Source organism: Leopardus geoffroyi, chromosome D4 (genome assembly GCF_018350155.1).
Source record: "Leopardus geoffroyi isolate Oge1 chromosome D4, O.geoffroyi_Oge1_pat1.0, whole genome shotgun sequence".
In the NCBI taxonomy this organism is placed as follows: Eukaryota; Metazoa; Chordata; class Mammalia; order Carnivora; family Felidae; genus Leopardus; species Leopardus geoffroyi.
This window is the reverse complement of record NC_059342.1, coordinates 19,099,427-19,121,720: the sequence shown is the minus strand read 5'-3', so window position 1 is coordinate 19,121,720 and position 22,294 is coordinate 19,099,427. Positions and strand designations below refer to the sequence as shown.

General features: G+C 35.0%; 1 protein-coding gene across 3 annotated transcripts in view; it reads right to left on the bottom strand.

Annotated features, from left to right (window-relative positions):
* Positions 1-660: 660 nt before the first annotated feature.
* Positions 661-22,294, bottom strand: part of VPS13A (vacuolar protein sorting 13 homolog A) — a 256,431-nt gene continuing 234,797 nt past the window's right edge. Inside the window, exons 69-72 of one of the 3 annotated variants that reach the window (XM_045469045.1) lie at positions 7,976-8,061; positions 4,955-5,078; positions 2,163-2,237; positions 661-2,068 (exon numbers count right to left, since the gene is read on the bottom strand). In XM_045469045.1, the coding sequence (XP_045325001.1) occupies positions 2,018-2,068; positions 2,163-2,237; positions 4,955-5,078; positions 7,976-8,061 (336 nt within the window). In that variant the 3' untranslated portion in view covers positions 661-2,017. Of the gene's footprint in view, positions 2,069-2,162; positions 2,238-4,954; positions 5,079-7,975; positions 8,062-20,965; positions 21,886-22,294 lie in introns of those variants that run through there. The other 2 variants (XM_045469046.1, XR_006710274.1) reach the window with 2 other exon arrangements.

Sequence of the window (22,294 nt, the reverse complement as noted above, 5' to 3'; positions counted from 1 at the left end):
AATACCTAGCTAAACCATAAAACTTATGTTATACATGGGACAGTATGACCATTCTGACTCCTCACACAATGGAGTTGAGCCAATCAGGAATGCACAACCCCGCACCTAGAGTTGTCTAGTCAGTAAGGGTAGAATCTGAGAAGGGACAAGGGGAAAGGGAAGGGGATGCTGACCAGAACCTTATGAAACAAGGACCCTTGACTATAGTCTGCAGGCATTTACTTTCGAATGTCCCCTCTCTGTACAGAGAGCTTTCATACTATTCTTCCTTTCTGATCTCATGTTTCAATAAACTTTGCCTGCTGCTCATTTTGTGTCCACCTCCTTGATTCTTCGAAGCGGCAAAACAACGAATCCCTGGTACTGTGATAAAAAATTCTGCAACAGTGGTAGGTAATGAGGTACTTTGTTAGTGGTCCTGAATGGAACTCCAGTAAAGCAACATTTCGGATGAGGACAATCTGATCAAAGTTTTCTGGCCACTACTCTTAGGCTTAATTCTAACGTAAAAGTGGAGGAGCTTGGCAACAGAGACAATGTGTATGTTACTTTGAACAAAAGTCATCAAGGGAGCGAGCACACGCTACCATGGGATATGAAATCTGTCATCTTTTGATTCAATTTATATTCAGCAAAGAAAAAAACATACTGGGAGACTACTGATAATAAACAATGTGTTTTTATAATCACAGGAAAATCAAAGTATTTAGTAGCAGGATAGGGTCAGGAAGAAATACAATTACAGTCTGGCATGCTGTTTATTTTAGCTTTTACAACAAAGCAAGGATTTGAGGACCCTGAGGAGAATTTCACAATTATTACTATCCAGAGTCTCCAATCCCAGAAACAGTTTATAATAATTTCATGGCACATACGACATGCATCAAATACTCTGTATTATTCAGTAACGAAATAAGACACTGCATTGTTCTCTTCATGGTTCGCAGTCATGTATTCAACCCCTTTCACTTGAAAAAGTACATTCATATTATACTAATTTACAAGATCTTGGACAAAAACCAAGAAACCCCCCCCCCATGACCTTATTTTTATTAATGTGCAGTCCATGATTTTTTTTCTGATGAGCTTTTAAAAGAGTGATTCTCATTTGAATAACTGTACAGAAAGCACAGCAGAAATTCCCCATCTTTTGCCAACAGAACAGGTAATTAACACTTCAGGGTACGTATATTTACTTACAAGAAGGGCTGTCTGTTCTGAAGCATAACTCACATCTAAGATGGTGGGAATTTTGTTTCTTATTTCCAATGAATGGAGAGTTGTTATTTTAAGGCTTCAGGGATTTTCCTGTAAAGTCAGCAATGTTAAAAACGTGACTTGGGTAAACCGAGTAGATCCCATGAAGTTGGCTTGAGAAAGTATTTCTAAGGCTTCAAGCTTGAAGGGGTATTACTCAATCTGTATTATAGTATATTTAAAAATGTTTTTCATAGTCATGCTATGGAAGTATAATTCAAACCTATCCTTTATAAAAAAATAAGGAAAATAATACCAAAATATTTATCTGTAAAAAGAACTTCATGTTTCTAAAGAAACCACCACTAAAGTTTTTGATACCGAGGCAATGTTTGATTTGATCATTTACCCATCACTGATTCAGGGAGTCTGAAGACAGAAGTTATAAACTTCATGACAGAAGTTTAAAATGCGAACTAGAAACATTAAATTTACCTCCATGTGGGGTGAAATATGGGCAATTTCTCTACACTGCAGAGAATTACTTGGAGCAAGTATATAAGGTTCATCAAATAAATGTTTCTTTTGTAAAGTAATTAGAATTTTAACCATATGCATGATTCAAGTTAGAAGACCAAATGGATCTCCAATGAGTTGAAATATTTTAATCACCTGATTGTTTTACCCGATTGTAACTGATTTTTTTTTTTCTTATTTACTTGAAATTACTTCTGTACTGTACTTCCCAGACTGGTTTTGAAAGGTACAAGGTAGAAACTCTAATGATTTATTGTTGTCTCTCTTCAGGCAGTATTCTCCATCAGAATCTCGGGGAAGGTTCTCTTGCTTCTTCTAGTTTCGTGAGGATCCACTGTTGTGGGGAAATAAACCAACATTTGCTTATTTCAAGAACTTGCAATGAAACTCAAAATGTAATCAATGTAAATCTAGAAGTTGGCTTTTACCCTAGCATCTTCTGGGGTCTTGAAGTTAATTATTTTTCCAAACTCTTTGGCATGAAATACAGACTTCACTCGTTCCTATAAACAGAATAACTTCATTAAAATGAAAATCCAGTTGCAGAAATATGATTTTAAAATGCCACAGTTTTATAAATCTGTGCTTAAAGTGTCCACCTTCCACAAATTATGTACCTAAAAAAACAAACATAAAAAAGCCAAGAATGAAGAATCCAAGAAGAATCAAACACAAATGGGGCGGGGGGGGGGGGGGGCGGGGAAGGGCTAAATTCTAACATATCCATTATCACTAAGCTTAAGTTACAAAGCTTTGAGATTTCAATTGCTAAAGCTCTGTAACTTAAGCTTAATGATAATGGATATGTTAGAATTTAGCTCTTCCCCCCCCCCCCATTTGTTTACTGAAAGGATGAGGAGATAAGTCGGGGAGCAGTGTTCCTCCCCGCCCCCCCACCGCCCAAATAGTTTCTCAGATAGTTCTTGATATATGGCCATGAAATCATGATGAGCTCAGCTAAAAAAAATTATATGTGTGTACATACATACACACATATGTGTTGTATGGGGTGTGTGTTATGTATGTAACTTCTGACATTTTAAATTGGTCATGCAATAAGAATGTAGCTTAAGCTTAATGTCCTCTGCTTTTTCTTTTTTTTTTCTGATGGCCTCTACTTTTAACATTCTTTAGGCATTCTGTTCAATGTTTGTGGGGAGAGCTAATAGTGGATGGTAAGCATGAGAGAGTCAAACAGAAATAAAAGGATTATTCAGGAGGAGGGCAGTTTACTTCCATTAACTATAGGCAGAGCTACAGAAGAAGAAATGTGGGGGTCTCACAGGTTGAACAATTTCTCTAAGTAATTCAAACATCCATGTAAATACAGACTGCAGAAGAAATCAGATTCTTTTAGAAAAAAAAAAAAAGGATATACACTGATAAAAGATTTCAAGGAAAAGTAGAAGGGAAAGAAACCAAGAAGGTAAGAAGAAGGTTGGTTATTTTTGGAGAGAGAAAAAGGTATGAAAAAAGCCAGGAAAGCAGTACAGGCTAGAGCAGAAGGTAATAGCCACTATCCATTACTTTGTATAATAATAAGGCCACAGGGCCTTTCATTTTCCGAGTGAATCAGAGAAATTCTCAATGTGTAAGTTGGTCTAAGATCCTCAAGAACAAGTAGCCGGTCTACTCATGAGCTGTTCGTGTCTTTGGAACGAGTGGGAAGACTAGAGAAATGGTTTTCAATGGTTAAACACAAGGCCTAGGGGCAGTTCTGTTCTACAGACTAGCCAAGAAAACATCTGTTGTTTTTGCCTGCCTGTGTCTACTGCCCTTTCTTCCAGCAACAACTTTTTGAGTCTTTGGGTAACTACTTCTCACCTTCTCTCACTCCAAATACTTCAGATAGAGTTGACCCTTCCTTCTTGGTAGCATCATGGTGATCCCATGACCCTCACCTGGCCAACTGGCTCACACCCGCTCTCTGACCAAAGAGATTAGTTCAGTAATAGGCATGTGACCAAAGGTGGCCCAGTGAGACCCAGTGAGATGCTTTCATTCTGCTGAGCTAGTAGGATATAAACCTGGAACTTCTGCTGGCCGGCTTGACAATGAAGCCAACACTGAAGAAAGTAGGACCTAGAAGCAGGGGTGGTGAAGAAGAGAATGGAGGAGAGGAAGGGAGAGAGAATAACCGCTAATGACATTATTGGAGCATATCTAAACTAGCAGATAAAGACCTAAGACTTTCAGTTACAGGAGCCAATTAAATTCCTCAAAGTCAAAATGCAACAAAAATAACAAAGAACAAAACTTACTTTGGTTGTGTCACTTACAATATTTCCTATGCGCACAGCCAATGCCGAAGTGCCCCCTACACATAGGTATCTGGTCAAATACCATGAAGCCAAATACCTTGTATTTCTTTGTATCACATATAATATGTAGTGCAATCTTTACAACTTACAATGTATAATGAGTCTCTGCTGATTTGCCAAAAGACAAGCAATTCATTTTATCTACATCCAAGTACCAGGCACTGTGCTAGTAATCAATGCAGAGTGAGAAATGGTATCTGCCTTCAAGATTATAACTGAATTGGGGGGCGCCTGGGTGGCGCAGTCGGTTAAGCGTCCGACTTCAGCCAGGTCACGATCTCGCGGTCCGTGAGTTCGAGTCCCGTGTCAGGCTCTGGGCTGATGGCTCAGAGCCTGGAGCCTGTTTCCGATTCTGTGTCTCCCTCTCTCTCTGCGCCTCCCCCATTCATGCTCTGTCTGTCTCTGTCCCAAAAATAAACGTTGAAAAAAAAAAACAAAAACAAAAATTAAAAAAAAAATAACTGAATTGGGAAGATAATATCTATAAAAAGAAAAAGAACCACCAACAATGGTCTATTAGAGAGAGAGAGAACTTTTTAAGTATCTTTTTGTAAGATTTTCAGGGAAAAACATTTTGTATGGAACTGCTGGAGATTCTGACGTATACAAATGGATTTCTCATTTGAGTGTCTTGGACAGCAGTGAGAAAGCAGGGTTCTGTTACTGAATAGAAAATGAAATCTCAGGAACACTGTTGTCCATGTAATAGCACATAAAGTATCACATTTTTTCTTGGCCTAGCTTTCTTTTCTTTAAACCTGCATAAGACAGAAGGTGTCAAGGAAAACCATAGTAAGACAAAGCAATGTCTATAAAAGAGATGGGAAAATTACAAACGAGGACCATTTCAATTTATTATCTTCAGTTCCAAGTTTTCAAAAAAAATCTATTCAACATACCTTTGCTTCAATGCGTAATCTTCTCCCATGAACAATGAAGGGCTCTTTGGTAAACTCATCAAAACTATACTGCCACTCACATGTAAGCTGTCCAAATGTTCCTTTTGTTACAAACAAGACACCACTGGGGGGAAAAAAAGAACCCACTGTAGACATAAAGGCACTTATATCCAGTAATATAATAATAGCAAGATATACATTCATTGCAAGTGCACATAATGCAAACAGAGACTGTATTATGAGTCATAAATAACCTTAAGGAATTTAAAAGAACTGAAATCATACAAAGTATGTCCTCAGATCATGATGAAATTAAACTAGAAACCAGTAACAGAAACAATTATTTCTAAATGCTTAGAAATTAGCATACTTTTAAATAATCCATGAGTCAAACAATCTCAGAAGAAATTAGAAAATGTCTTGAACTGAATGAGAACTAAAATATAACACAACATAAAATTTGTGGGAGGTAGCTAAAGCAATGTTTTGTGGGAAATTGGTAGCACATAATACCTAAGTTAGAAAAAATGAAGTACTTCTAAATTCAAATATGTAAGACGCTTTATACAAAATAAACTTACAGAGCCTATTATTAACCAATATTTTGGAGAGCTTTTGTGTAACTAATGCTTTAGAATAAATGTTTTTATTACCAAAGCTCCATGCAATAGGCTTACCAACCTACCTCAGAAAGAGGTTTTTAAAATTAATTCTTGTTTTCCCATTTTTGAGGGGGGGGGGAATCAAGAAATGAAAATGCATTGTCTATACTTCTATTTAATCCTTCATTCAAAGGCTTTTCTTCCCCAATTCTTTCTGGTTGAAACATCAACTCTAGGTGCAAGCAGATTATTTTTTTAAGTAATACATACTTTAAGTCAAGGGACTGCAATAAGGAAAAGAGCTGGCTCCTGGTTGGGACAACTAATCAGGACTTACATCTATCACTTCAATCTTCTGTCTCTGCTCCCCTTTCTCACCAATCCTGGATGACAGGTACTGGTGGAAAAAACCGACTGGTCCTCTCCTAGGTCGTCAACCACGTGAAAAGTCAAAGACAGGCTCATCTCGTAGTATGTTCCTGGTACTCCCTTTCCTGACTCAAAGACCTGTTTTTCTTTTTTTAAGTTTATTTATTTATTTCGAGAGACTGAGTGAGAGCAGGGGAGGGACCGAGAAAGGAGGAGATGGTGGATCCCAGGGAGGCTCCACTCTCAGCGCCAAACCCAACACCAGGCTTGATCCTTCAACTGTGAGATCATGACTTAAGCTGATATCAAGAGTTGGACACATAACCCACTGAGCCACCCAGGTGCCCCTCAAAGACACTTTAATCCTCAAATATGAAACGTGGAAATAAAGGAAATCCTAGGTACGAGTATTACCTTTCACTCAACTGCAACGAACTTCCCTTACTTTATCAGGGTTTATATGACTTCCTTTAAAGAGATCCATTATGTTGAAAAGTTTTTTAAATCTTGCAAACTAATCTATAAACTGACTCTTGTTTAACTCTGATGAGTCACAGTTCGCTTCGTCAGTGGGGGAGAGGGTTAATAAAAAGATGACTGAAAATCGCTAGAACAAGAATGCTTGAAGCATTGCCCCCCAATTATAAAAGTTTACTTAGATGCAAAATTTAGTACATACCTATAAATGCTAAAGTAGTCCTTTACAAGTTAAGAAAGATCTCCATATGTTGATATGGAATAATCTTCAAGACATAGATCTTAAGCAAAAAATTAAAGTACAGAATGGTATGTGTAACAGATTCCCACTTATGTTAAGATACATATGCGTGTGGGGCGCCTGGGTGGCGCAGTCGGTTAAGCGTCCGACTTCAGCCAGGTCACGATCTCGCAGTCCGTGAGTTCGAGCCCCGCGTCGGGCTCTGGGCTGACGGCTCAGAGCCTGGAGCCTGCTTCCGATTCTGTGTCTCCCTCTCTCTCTGCCCCTCCCCCGTTCATGCTCTATCTCTCTCTGTCCCAAAAATAAATAAACGTTGAAAAAAAAAAAAAAAAAAAAAATTTAAAAAAAAAAAAAAAAAAAAAAAGATACATATGCGTGTATGCTTGTATAGGCAGAGAATACTTCAAGGAGGAAACAGGTAAAAATGGTGGCCTGTAGGACCGGGAAAAGAGGGACTGGTACCTAGGATGAATGAAGATTAACTTTTACATGTATACCTTCTAATACCACGTGGATTTTCTACTTTGTGTTACTTTTAAATAAGAAAATTAATATAGTGTTGTAAATTCTAGACTCGGAAGTGGTTAGTATGAAAAACGTTAGAAATGACTGCTAGGTTCAACAGTGAATTTGAACTACTAAGTGCTAATACAACTTCACCCTTCTCAATAGTGAACGAAACCAGAGGTTTATTGACAATTTCTTTCAGTTAGCCATAACCTCTCCCCCTCAGTCACATTTCACTCTGTGCCATCCATCCAAAACCCCAGTCTTAATACTGCAGCAGCTGACTCTTTCCCGCAGTTTAACAGTAACTCCTGCAAAAACTAGCCCCTCTGAATCTATGCCGCTGAGTAATTTTGCATGTACCTCTATCTACAGGTCTACTTGAGGATCTGGTTGGAGCTGGGAGTATCCACGTAAGAAATCACCTGTCTCCAGTGATGTGTTTACTTATGTGACTGAATCTCTATGTATGCTAATGGAGAGATATCACTAGAAGACTTCTGGAGTAATGTGAAACTGTGCACTTTTTTCAGAGCAGGAAGAAATGGTACTGTGAGGACAGTTTTATGGGAATTTCTGTATTATTCAAATTGGTTGAAAAAATACTAAACAATTTATGTTTGTGCATGGCTATGACTTATCTGCACTCATGCACAAAGCTGAACACAAATTTACGTAAGGTTTTCTGATGAGGCTTGTAGAGCAAGAGGACCAGAGTTAGCAGGAATCGGGGTGACTATGTGCCAAAAATGGTGAATGTCAACTGCTTCCCTTCATGAGTGGCTCTCAGTTAACCTCTTACCAAATTACATTCAACAAAGTTACCTTTTAGTTATCATTAACATATCTGTTTTGTTGATCATGACATGGGTAAAATACTTGTATTTTGCAAATCTTCCATTTTCCATGACCTAAAAAAAGGTGAGAGAGAGTGAGAATTTCATTAGTATTTCTATTCTAATGCAAGTAGTGCATTGTGATCCTCTAAAAGCCATTTCTCAATGGGGGCAAATTATTAACATATTTATACAGTAAATACATCATATAATTGAATATTCAGAAAACTACTGCTGCTTCCTTTTTTAAAAGCACCTATTTGTACTGATTTATTCAAGATGACTCAATTGCAGCTATATCAATGTTTAATGCTGGATTTTTGGAAGATAATGTCATGACCTTACAGAGTTTAAATTGAACCTGTTAAGGTTACTATTAAACTATCACATTCATTTTCTCTTAAAAAACATACTAGTATTTGATCACCTATGTACAAAAACACATGTAAATGCTAACACATTGTAAACATATGTATCACATAAATTAGCATTGGCCCCATCTTGCATCTTCCCTGGAATTTTCCTATCTGCCTTACAAACATGCTTTTCTTTCCCAGTCTCGTAACTCATTCACAAATGAGGAGCAGAGTGTCTCTGGACAAACACGAACTGTGGGACCTAATTAGCATATACAACAACCTTTATTTTCAAGACTGTGGAAACACTGTCTATCCATGACATTGTCAACAATTCTTTGTCCCAGAAAATATAAAAATAATTATATAAATGAAATACACATCACTTTTAATTCTGTTCTAAATATCATTTACTCTGAGGACAGAGTTACTTTGGCTACTTAAAATATATTGTGGGCTAGCCTACTTTTTTTTTTTTAATTACTTCATTTTTTATTACTTTTTAAGGGCAAACAGTGTAACTGTGACTAAAATCCCTCAAAAAGAGGTATGTTAAGAATTCAGCCAAAATGTCAGATCTCTTGAAGAAATCCAAAAGAGATAAAAAGATTTCAGAAAATTGTGTTCCATTAGGTTAACCTAACAAGTGACTTCAAAATAATCTTAGGTCATATTCTAAGAAAATATAAAATATTAAAAAGTATCAAATTGCATAGGAAGAATAGAAATTTTTTGCAGATGACAGTATTGTCTGGAAAACCCAAGTATATAAACCCAGTAACTTTGTTTTATAAACACAGTATCAAATACAAAAATGGAAGGAAAAAAATTCTGTTTATCAGGATAATAAAAAATAAATATTCATGCATAAACTTAACAAATAACATGCAAAATTTATATGATAAAAGCTATAGCACTATTGAGGGGAATAACAGAAAACGTGAAAATGGAAATCCATGTCGTATTCTAGATAGAAAAATTCATTACAATAGTGATGTTATTCCCTTCCCCAACCCCAATTTTTACCACCCTGCCAAAACAATATGACCCCTGGATAGGGTGTGTTAGTTTCTTCTGGGGAGAGAAAAGGAAGTGATTTGACAAAATTATACTAAAATTTCTCTAGGAGAAAAAGTGTTGATACCCAATAAATTGTAAAAGCTGAGTGAGAACTAAGCTAGCAGACATGAGCACAACTGGTGAAACGGTTAAGTGCTCACTGGCAGTTATACACAGATGGGTCAACAGAAAGAATAGAGATTCCAGAAACTCACCAAAATGTACACTGGGACGTTATAAAATAATACATATCCAAAAACAGGGATACATAAAATCCAGATAGCATTTTAAATTACTGGGAGAAGCATGTTTTATTAAATGGTGTTTCAGGTAACATGCTAGCTAAAGCTGGGTCCCCATTTCTCTCCATACCGAATCAATTCCAGGGGGCTCATGGATTTAGGCATACAAAATGAAACTATATAAGTACAAGAAAAAGTAACATTTTAATAACCTTAAAGTGAGACAACCTTAAATATAAAACACAAAGTCTATAAAACAATATAAAAAAATTGTTAAGTACTTGGAAATTAAGCATTACTGGGTGGCAAAACAGTAAACAAACAAAACAAAGTAAAATAACATAAAGATTACAGAATAAACTGGGAAAATATCTGTCAATCCAGAGATATGGAGCTAAGTTCATAACAGAGAATTCTAGGAATATGAACAATTCAACAGAAGAAAACTGAGTAAACCAATAGGAAAATGTGTTAAGTGCAACAAACCTGACCGATAAACATATGAGAATATGTTCAACAACTCAAAATCAAGAAAACACCAATCAATTAAAAATACCCTTTAAGTGAGGAATTTGACTGCTAGGATTTATCTTATGCAAAACTATGCCAAGATATACATTATAGAATCTTCACAGTAATACTAAATTAAAATCATAAAGGGGACTGTTTAAATAAATTATAGTATAGCCATACAATGTGACATTATGTGGTCATGAAAGAAAAATGCAGATGTGCATAATGATATAGAAAGATGTGCAACATATATTAAATGAAGAGCAATTACATTGCTGGGAATGAATGGGGGTACTAAAAACATACACGTACACTTATTTATATATTCACAAGACATATCTGGAAGGGTTGGTGATAACACACTACACTGTAATAGCACTTATCTCTGGGCTTGAAAAGGTTAATAGTGGGGGCAGAAGTGAAACTATTATTTTTAATTTTATACACTTTTCAGTTGTTTTTTGTATTTGAAAAGAAATTAACTTAAAGGTATTATTTTCTTTTGTTCTGTATAACCAAGTTTAAATATCAAGAGTACAGGGGCACCTGGGTGGCTGAGTTAGTTAAGTGTCTGACTCTGGATTTCGGCTTAGCTCATGATCTCAAGGTTCCTGAGTTTAAGTCCCACACTGGGCTTCATGCTTGCAGTGCGGAGCCTCCTTATGATTTTCTCATTCTCTCTCTGGCCCTCCCTTGCTCACTCTCTCTCAAAATAAACTTTAAAAAAAACAAAAGGTTAATCAAGAGTACAAATGCTGATCTCAAGAATATCACCACTACTGTAAGTCAAGAGTCTATATGCCTCATTAATAGACCACAACCTTCAAACAGCTTAAAAGCTATGGTTTACCTCTAGGTACCTAGCTTCTATTTTAATGTTTTAAATTTGGGCATTGTAGATGAGCCTGCTTCGCAATACTTTCCACTTTTCACACCCAACTTAAATAAAATGTAACCTGTGCATATAAGCAATTAAACCAATGTCAAACGTCACAGTAGCATCTGGTGGAAGTAAAAGCTAGAAATCCCCCCAAAAGTCACTCATGCTATGTTTTCTGGAGTTCACCAAAAACCTTAGATGCAACACTTGAAAGACAAATGGACACGATTGTCATATAGCTGCCTATTTTGAACATACACTGAACTGTGCTGTTATCAGAATGGATATATTTGAATAGCATCTTTTTTTTTTTTTTTAATTTTTCTTTTCAACGTTTATTTATTTTTGGAACAGAGAGAGACAGAGCATGAACGGGGGAGGGGCAGAGAGAGAGGGAGACACAGAATCGGAAACAGGCTCCAGGCTCTGAGCCATCAGCCCAGAGCCCGACGCGGGGCTCGAACTCACGGACCGCGAGATCGTGACCTGGCTGAAGTCGGACGCTTAACCGACTGCGCCACCCAGGCGCCCCCAGAATGGATATATTTGAATAAATATCAAAGATAAGTCCTTATATAGCAAAACTCCATTACAAACAGGTGAATAGAGAAGAATAGGGAACCCAGTCCCATAGAAGCATGGGAGTGAAAGAATATGATGGCTTATCAACCATCATCTTCCATCATGCCGTAAAGTCTACAAACATCATGCCTTTGGTTACAATTTCCTAATTATTTCACTTTATAAGTTTTCTATATATTGAGATTTTTACTTTTCATAGCATCATTATAAATCATTTCAGAAAAAGAGAATTTTTCAACCTAAGGCAAAGTTACTGTTCATCCAAACACGAACTTATACACACATGAAATAATGGAGAATCAGGTAAGTGTCTTACCCACCTACTCTTCAAAGCAACCTCGTGTGATTAGCTAAGATTACAGTTAAGTTACTTGCTTGGGGTCATACTGTCAGTTGCAAAAGTGGGCTCAGAAAAGTGGTTTCTTCCCTTCTAGTTCCAGTGCTTTTCACTATACCATGATGTTTCCTCTTATGGTGCCAGTCACACGTTTCCCATGGTACCTCAAAAGTGTCTTCAATATCCCTGATGCTGGATGTTGCTGAAGCAGGCTGCTAAAGCAGTGCAGGCAGGCTGTTTTTTTTAGGTTAGTAGGGTTCAAATAGTTCAGTGTTAATATCCTGTCTTCCTCTTTCCCAAACAGATATTAGGTATCAATGTTTCTGCTGAAATAATTTGTGATACCCTTTAAAATAAATGAAGAACTACAAAACTAGGGCTAGGAATCACTATATAGAACCTTTGCATAAAGACAAAAATTTGGCTGAAATCCAATAATTAGGCTGAAGTATCAAGGACATTAGTCAGTACGTTAGACATGTTAGCCTCATTTAACATGCGGTGTAAAATAAAAAAAAAACAAATTTTGCCTTATTCATTAAAATACACATCATCGTTTGAGAACACAAAGGAACTGTTACATATAACTGTCAAAATTTATAGATAATTAAAATGTATGGTTACTGGTAAAAGGGTTCTTTTTGCATTAGAAGAGTATGTAGACCTTAGTTTATTAGATACAAATAAATCCAAAGTGACCGCAAACCTAGAAATACACTGACGGTAGGAACCTATAAGATAGGGGTGTCAAGGTCACCCTCTACTAACATCCACATTTCATATCAGGTAATTCCAATACTTTAGAAAAAGAAGAGACGCTGAAAATTATATTGCTAACACGTTCAAGTCGTCCAAATGCTATGAATCAGCAAAGTTCTGTAACAAAAATATTTCTGAAAAGAACTAAGCAAAATATGAAAACACAGATACGGGGAATAAATCACAAACATGGAAGGCTTTAAATCCCAAACAATCTAAAGTGCTAATATTCATGGGAGATTTACTTCAGGAAATTGGATAAAGGATAAGAACACACAGTTCAGCAAAACAAAACAAAACAAATCAAAAAACCCCCAAATCTGATCACTACCTGGCTCTTTTGGAAGACCACACAGTCTCATGGAAGTATAAATGGTTTTTGTTGTTTTTTTTTTTTTAAAGACAGAAACATGAAGGATGAGAGGAAAATGAAATTCATCTAGATGAGAAATAAAGAGTAAGAATGCTATCAGACAAGACAATCTGCTGGACAACAAATAAACAGCTTTATACACTGGCTAATTTGAATAGCCAGCAGATGATGGGGAAAGAGGAAAGGCCCACAAACAGATTATACTAAAAAATTAAGCTTGTTTTTAAAAACAACAAAATGTAGGTAGGTAATCGTAAATTAAAATAGTAAAGGCTATCATTTCTCAATTATTTAAGAAGTAAATAGACAACTTGTTCAAAACAATCGTATCTTTAGAGACAAATGCGATCAAGAAGCATAACTTTCCTAGAGTTATTAGATTAAAGGTTAGAGACAAAAACTGTTTTACTAATTCACTTCAAACATGAGAGATTTCAGGGCCCTAGCCAGGAGACACAAGGCATTCAACCATGCTTCATGATAAAATGTAGTGGAAATTCATTACCTCAAAGCTCAATAATTTCATATACCTAACACAATAAATGTAACCAACAGTGAAGGAGTGTTATTTGGCCTATTCTGTGAGGCAAGTTGATGTGAAAAAAAAAAAAAACAACAAAAAAAAAACAACTTCAAATCTCAGTGACAGTCATCAAATCTGGTAAGGAATCAGGTCTTTCTGAATCTCCCATACCTTTGTCTCCTCCCAAGCTAATGAGCTATTCTGATTGTTAATCAAAAGGGTAAATTCTGCTAACAGTTTAGACTGGGAAGGAAAGTTGAGTATAACCCCGCCAACTTAAAAATCGAATCAAATAAACTACTACTACCTTAAGAGATATGAACTATCATCAACTGGTTCAACTCAAAGACTGGAGAAAGGACAGAATTATGCTCATGACATAATTATGTGCATTGATAATAAAAGACCATTAAATTGGCCCTTCCAGAAGAAGGGCCAAAAATAATATAAGTGGATAGTTACAAGTCTCTCTAAACACAGTTCCAGCAGAACCTCTACTGAGCATCATTTATTGACCCATCATGCTATACATACTTAAGAACAACTTATTTTAAACATTTTAACATTTCTTTCAAAATAGTATGTAATTCAGAGCAGTCCAAATTACTGAGGATTGTTTCTCTTGTTCACCAATTAATGTGTGGAAATGGTTGTGATATTTTAATTACAGTATTCTATTAATGTTGAAAGGAAGAAAAAGGGAAAGATATATTAATGCTTTTATCCTGATAAAAAGGAGACAAATGTAGAACACAAAATTTATATAATGATGACCAAGAACTAGCATCAACTGGTATTCACCTGGAATAATGAAAATACAATGAGTTCTTACTATACACTGTACTAACAGTCACATACATTACCTTACTTGTTTAAATCCTATCAACACCACCAAGGTTACTGTTATCTTGGTACTATGTTACCAACACCAAGGTACTGTTGTATCTTGGTGTTATGATACTAACACTACTTAACACCAATTGTTAAGTAGTAGAATTATCTCCATTTTACAGTTTGGAAATTGCGGCCAGGCAAGCAGACTAGAAGATTATAAAGCTAGTGAAAGGAAAAGCTGGAGCTGAATTCAGGTTTACTTGGCTCTAGAATCCAGGCCCTGAGCCATAAGATACTGCTATAGCTCAGATAATTTTTATTGTCAAAATGGGTTAGCCCAAAGAACTACGTATAGTCCAGCAGATACAGTGAGCTGCCATTTTAACAGCTCACTGTAATCTGGATTCAGATATCCTACAAGCTGTACCGTATCTCTTACAATGCTCCAGTGTCATATAATACCTAGGAATCATTATCTTCTTGGATGGTTGGGTATATCTGGTCTCTTTGGATTCCTACAGTTTCTTAGAGCCTTGCGTTTAGTAAGCAGCTCAACAGCCAATAGGAATGAGACTGTGAAGATCTGACAGGACAGGGATGGCCTCTAACATAGCTTTTGTTTTGTCCCCAATAACTAGAATAAAGTTCACTACGGTTATAATCTCAGAAAAGATGAACAGCAATGTTGACTACTCTCTTCAGACCTGTAATCTTAAGATCTAGAAGAGTGTCCAATACAAAACTAGTAAGAATTTAACAAAATACTTGTATGAATACATGACACTGTTTCTTCTTGGTATTCATATAACCTATACTACCAGATCATCTAGCAAAAATTCAATTACACGTATATAATTATACATTCACTTTTTTGGCAATTTTAAAATTTGAAATACCCTGCCAATTCTATACAAGTTAACTTTACAAGAAACATGCAGCCTCCTATGCTTATATATTCCACCACTGGAGCTTCATGAGATCTTTAACTAAAACAACTACCTCAGACCGGAAGTGCCACAAAATGCCTACTGTACATTTTCTCCACACTGCTTCCTATAGGGTTCTTCACAGTGGTAATTTTTCACAGAAAATTTGACATTAAAATTCATTAGAGTCATCATCAAAAGTAACTGGGACATCAATTTCATTTGAATTTGTAACTAAAGACTGATAGAAAAAGTACACGGTGCTTCCTTCCATAGATGACATGAAAGTTTGTTTTTGGATGAATCAAAGTGGCCTCCAATTAAATTCTGCATGAAAATGAATTGCTTCATTTGGCAAGAGAACACCTTTCTTTCATAGGACATTTGGCCAATTAAAAATAGATTTTTCATAACTTATACCAATGTTTTCTAAGAACACTACTGTTAGAGCACACACTAAAAAAAGTCTCAAATGAGCTTTCCTAAGCTCAACTCATGCTGAGACTCTGGGTGCTGTCCACAGTAACCAGGGGAAGTCATATGAGGTAGAGCTCTAACACAGAAGTACAGAGGTCATGTACTGAGTTCCAGGTTACAATTTAGCACCTATACCTAAAATAAAGGCTAAATAGCTTCTAAGCTAATAACTACTACAAAGTTGAAGCTCTATTTGCACATCTTTGGGAAGAAGAGAGACTCCAGGTGAGCCTACCTGAACATTTAAGGATTTATTTTAAAGTTAAATGTACTAAATTTTCTATTTTAATAGTATTTATCCTTCCCTAAAAGATTTAGAAGTTGAATTGGTCTCATTCAGGTTACTGAATTAAAAAAGAATCAAAAAAAACATTTTATAATTGATACAAAGAAAAAACTCAAGTAGAATCATCACCTCCAGAAAAAGATTTAATTTCAAAGTCTTATTCAAAAGGTATTGTTATGTAATACTGGAAGGTTCTAAGTGGAGTGAATTACTCTTCTGGTGCAAAATAAAGTCCGTGGGACTTACTACTAAATGTTGGAAAGAACAGGCCTTCTAAAATGATGTATCAAAGACTCTCTAAGAGACCTCCACTAAATTGATAAATGATGTATTAGAATGTATCTAGGTTAATCTCCTTTCTCATAGGATCTGCTTTAGTTGAGATGCTAGGAGCTCTAACTTGCCTAGATAACAGGATTTGGCTCTCTTCAGTCGTCTCATCCCATTCAGAAACTGGCTTCTGGAGGGGAAGAGTTACAAACTGAAGAGTAAAATCCAATAAGCATCTGTCTCCTAGTTCTTGTCCACTTACTCAAAATTTCAGATGAAGCCAGGAAGAGTGTTCAGCACTACTCTGGTGATCTGACTGCCTATGGTAAGCCCTTTCTTCCAGATCAGTTGTAATTCTCCTCCAGAGGTAAAGGGAAAGACCACGTCGGCTGAAGGCAGTTATCTTCCAATTGCTATTAGGGCAGTGTTTGAGGCTAATTATAAACATCTGTAATTTCTGAAAGAAAAGAAATATACAACAAACAAAAACAGCCTCCCTTCTACAACAACTCACATAATCGCAACTATGATATTAAGGTAAGAGATGTAAGAGATTCAAAGACAACACAGATAAAGGTTTAAAATATCTGAAAAGCTTAAGAGTATGCTACCCTCGTGGAATAACCCAGCTGACAACATTCCTACAGTGAAGGACATAAGGATCACACACACTCATTTTAAGAGGATATTTATTTAAGGGATGGAAACTTTGTAAAAAGGTACAAACATGTTCAGTTAAAAAGAAAATAAAACTTCTATAACTACAAAAAATTATAAAAATTGAGAAAAGGTTCTGTTGGCTTTTATGTATTCTAGAAATAAAAGCCAGTTTCCCACATTGGGGATTATTCCATGGATAGATCACTTTTTTAATTTTTAGAAGTTAATAATTCTGCTTATAAAAATTTATAACATAACAGAAATTTATGTATTTGGATCACAATCATGTTAATAAAAAATTTAAAAAGGAAATATATCATAAATGGTGGGGAGATAGGATAATTTTTATTTCTGTAGTTTCTGACTTTTCTTCACTGAGCGTGTACTACAGTCGCAAAGTAAAAAAAAAAATCTAATTTTTGAAAATTTTCTTATCAATGTTAGCTAACTGATTCACAAGAGGAATTTAGCTTTTTCCATGGAAGTATGGGTCTATCAATTTTTTAATTCATAGAAATCCCAAGTTCTACATTCAGAAAAATCTTTGTAGACGTATAGTTAAGCATTTTCTACTCTAAATGATAATCTAAATGATAATTTAGAAAAACACAGCATACCCAATCAAGAATTACGTGTTTAGCTAAGTCTCTAACTATCCTTTGTTTTTCAAAAACACTGATATTGACTATACTATTTTGAACAAATATTTAAGCATCTCTAAGATTCAGAAAATGGCATAATGCAATTTAGCACATATCTTTGTTACCATTTCATTGCTTGGAATATACATATGTAATAAAAAGGCTATATTAAAAACCAACTTTACAAAGTTATTAGACATTTAATTTAAAGCTCATTTTAGAGGTACACTAGTGCTAAATAATTACCAAATAAATTCATCACACTGAGATAATGGACATGAAAATGGTCTACCGCATTAAAACTAACCAACCACAAACTGCTACATGTGAAAATTTTAAATTATTCTAACTAGCTCCCTAATAGAGACCAATTTGAAATCATGTGTTTTATTCTTCTTGGATTCCGTACTTTCGATAATGTTTTACATAGTACTGTTTATACTCACTGCACTTCATGAATTCAAACATTCATGCACTGAAATTAAAGATTAAGTTAACAATCTAAACATTTTTAATCTCCATTTATCTCAAAGGTGCAGGGATAAATTAAAATTGACATTCTTTTTACATACCCATCACAATTACTTGCTATAAATGAATAATTTATGTAACTTATTTAGACCCTATAAGACCTTTAATGTTTTTTGACCATTATAAATTAATAATAAATTATACATTTGCAAGGAAATCTACAAAAACAAAACCAAAAGCTTGAAGGGGTAGTAGAAAAGTACTCAGTAACACTTTTGTTTGTCTCTGGTCCTCCTCCCAGAGGAGGATAGGATACTATAGGATAGTATGATGCAAAATTTCACCACAGGGGTTAAATCAGATCAACTACTACAGCAGCTATTGTTCTTCAGGATATATGACCTTGGGATGTAAATACAGTATCATGTATTTCATGTTGAATATTGATGTCCTAGTCACAAATTACAATGGCTCTATTTGCAAATTTTAATAGCATCACTTTAAAATCAACACTTAACACTGATATGTTTTGAACAATTTCAAAATGTAAAATTTATAAAATCCAGATTATTTTAAATATGGAAACAAAGTGAAATTTATTTTTTTTATAAGGAATATTGACAGCAATATTATTCTGGATTTACATTTGTTATATCCAATTCATCTTACTTCACTTACAGGTTGCTCTTATAAATTTATCCACGGTAAAGATGTCCACAATTTCAGGATTTTTATGAGTTTTTCTTCCTGCCAGTTTTCAATGTTACTCAAGTGTCAAGTAAATACAAAGGCAAAGAGAGAATGAGTGATGACTCCCTTAGAGATGATAGAAGAACCCCTCCTTTCCTTTTCCTATACATAAGCAGTGATCACATAGAAATTTAGAATATAAATAAAGGATATGGAAAGGTGTGGTACGACTTAATCTTTCAGATGTAGCTTTCTACACTTTCTCATTATAAAATACTTCCATTTTAAAATTCTAATTAATTATAAAGCCTCTAATAAGCATCTCATAAAAGTGCCAAAGTTGAACTTATTTTCTATATATTTGGTGAGGAGTAAGAAGATATTTTTGTTCATGTCCTATATTTCCAACATGAGCACACTGGTGTAAAATAACAGAGGAATCTTCAATCTTGAATTTTTCTGTAATAAAAAGCAACTTTTTTTACTGGAAAAATAGTTATTGGTGGTCAAAGCAGCTTGAAAAGATTTTTCCCTGGGCATGAAAACAGAAACAGAAAGAACAAGGGCAGTTATTCTGTTAAGAACATATTTCACTTCTAAGTACTAAAAATTTAAGAATGCTAAATCCTTAAGACTACATGAACTACATGACAGCTTATTAGTTACTAGAGTATGGTTTTAAGTCATTGCACTGTTTAAGGGATCTTAAATAAATGTAACCCTGTCTACAATTTTCTTTTCATTAAAATGGCAAGGCAATGCTGAAATATCCAGAACATTTCCCGATAAATTCTTACGAATCTTTATGAAACCTATACCATAGCATTAAGTGTCACAGACCAACCACAGGAAAGTCAGTAAATGCCTTGTAATCAAGAAGTTCAGTAGTTTTCCCATTTAGAAAGGCCCTGTGCCTCGCTGAAGTGTAAAAAGTCAATGAAGACATTTCCAGGCCTTTCCTAAGACATACGCAATACGTAATGATAGGTTGTGCTCTTTCTAGCTCCTTGTAGAAGGAGTAGGTTTTGTTTGATTTTGGCCAGGGGTGAGAGACCAATGGCGATAAGATGGATTTACACTGTCTCTGATACAAGTCATGACTATTTTAATGGTCACTGTTCTCATGTATTTACTCATCCAAAAAGAGAAGAATAGTATTTTGGTGAAAACAATAATTAAATTATTTGGCACTCACATATTTCTTAGTCCTAGTATATACAACCTTGATTTCTATTTAATTTAAATGAATGCTAGGCAGGTAGAAATTTCAAAAGACCTTATCATTTTTTAGCTTCTTTTTTTGTAAGTTCAATACTAAATAATCAAACTAGTCATTTTCTAAGAAATAGAACAATGATTTATAGAACTAAAATCTCAGTAAACTTAAGAATCAGAAGAGATTCAGAAATGATGAGTTGAATCAATTAAACCAAAAGTTGATTAAGCAATTATTTACCACAATCCAATTAATATAAGCTCAATATAAACTGATTAACATAAGTCAAGGTAAATGTTTCTCTGTTGATCCAAAAACACAGCAGTCATAGGGATTACCATTTAACTAAAAAAGAATTAGAAGAGAGAGACAGGCAAACCGAGAAACAGACTCTTAACTATAGAGAACAAACTGATGGTTTACCAGAGGGGCGGTAGGTGGGGGGATGGGTGAAATAGGTGATGGGGATTAAGGAGTGCACTTGTCCTGATAAGCACTGGGTAGTATAAAGAACTGGTGAATCACTATATTGTACACCTGAAACTAATACTATACTGTATGTTAATGAACTGGAATTGAAATAAAAACTAAAAAAAAATATATTACTACTAGTCATTCACCTTTAGACGATTTCTTTTGTACATCTAACTGAATAGTGAATTAGGACAAGATAGGGGCGCCTGGGTGGCTCAGTCAGTTAAGCATCTAATTCAGGCCACGATCTCAGTTTGGGAGTTTGAGCTCCGCATCAGGCTCTCTGCTATCAGCGAGGAGCCCGCTTGAGATCTTCTGTCTACCTCTCTCCACCCCTTCCCACTTGTTCACAAGTAGGCGTGCTCGCTTTCTCTCTTGAAAAAAAATTTTTTAAAAAATGGGACAAAATCGTTCAAGTTGAAAATTAAAAAAAAAAAAAACTATAAAAATACTATAAAAATTCTTCTAATATCCTGAATTAATCTGTAATATTTTATAACAGGGATATAGCATATGGATATTTAGGTTAACAAGTAAATATAATGGCTATAAAACCAACTTTGTTCCTTGTTTCACAAAAATATACATATAATGAAATAAAAAGTGAACCAAAGAACATTATTTTTCATTCTAAGACTACACATTATGTCACCACCTAACCTTCCATGACAAATCATGAATGTTCCTTATGAGAGTGGTACAACCTATATGATTTTGGAATAGAACAACACATTCATATTGAAGTTACTTAAGTTTATTATTATTAAAAGAAATTTGACAAAAATACTTTTCAAATGCTAAATATAAAATATTGACTTGGTGTTCCTATTATTTTTCTTTTACACAATGGAATTATAGCCCAGAAAATTTACAGAGAATATTAGAAATGGCATTTTGCTAATAAGCAGATGATTTAAAAGAAAACTAGTGAACATTAAAGAAATATTTAAGTCTACCTTTAAATCATAAAGACAAACTCTGCATTTTATAAAGCCACAAAACATATACAAGCAAATGGTAGAAAATATAATATGCCCCACTTTGGATGTAAAATACATTTTTCTGTGCTTAATAATGCAATTACTTTGCTTTCTGAAAATGTGTAAAAACACATTTTCAAAGGAAAAAAGTATTTTCACTCCTTACAAATGGATATATAGGCATTAGGGTAGCAGTCATACAAAACATGTTAATGAAACATTCCAAATAAAATGACAAAGAACACATGAATTTAACATTTCAGATCTGACTCATCATCATCATCATCATCATCATCATCATCACTACTGCTACTGTGAGTCATGATCCACTCCCTGTAGACCTGAATTTTCTGTAAGCATGGTAAAGGAAAAAAGAAGCACAAAGGTTAGTCAGGCATGGCAAAATGCTTGCAAACATGAAAAATTGTGAAATGTTCGAGTCAGAATAATTTTGAAGCAGACTTTTCAGATGAGTAGGGCAGTAATTATGGATATATTCCATAACTTAAGAGACCTAAGACTAATAAGTTCCACTGGTTGGTACACTCAATGGGTAAAATAAATTCGGTAATACCAGTAAGGTATTTCGTGAATATATTAGAATTGTTATCCTATTTCTCTAGCAGGTAACTTGAATTGACTACCAGGAAGCACTATAGTATGGCACTTCTTTCTAGATGCAAAGGCATACAGAGTATATTTTATATTTAATGGTATTTTGATCCATATAATTTAGTGAACACAGAGTACCTTTTTTTG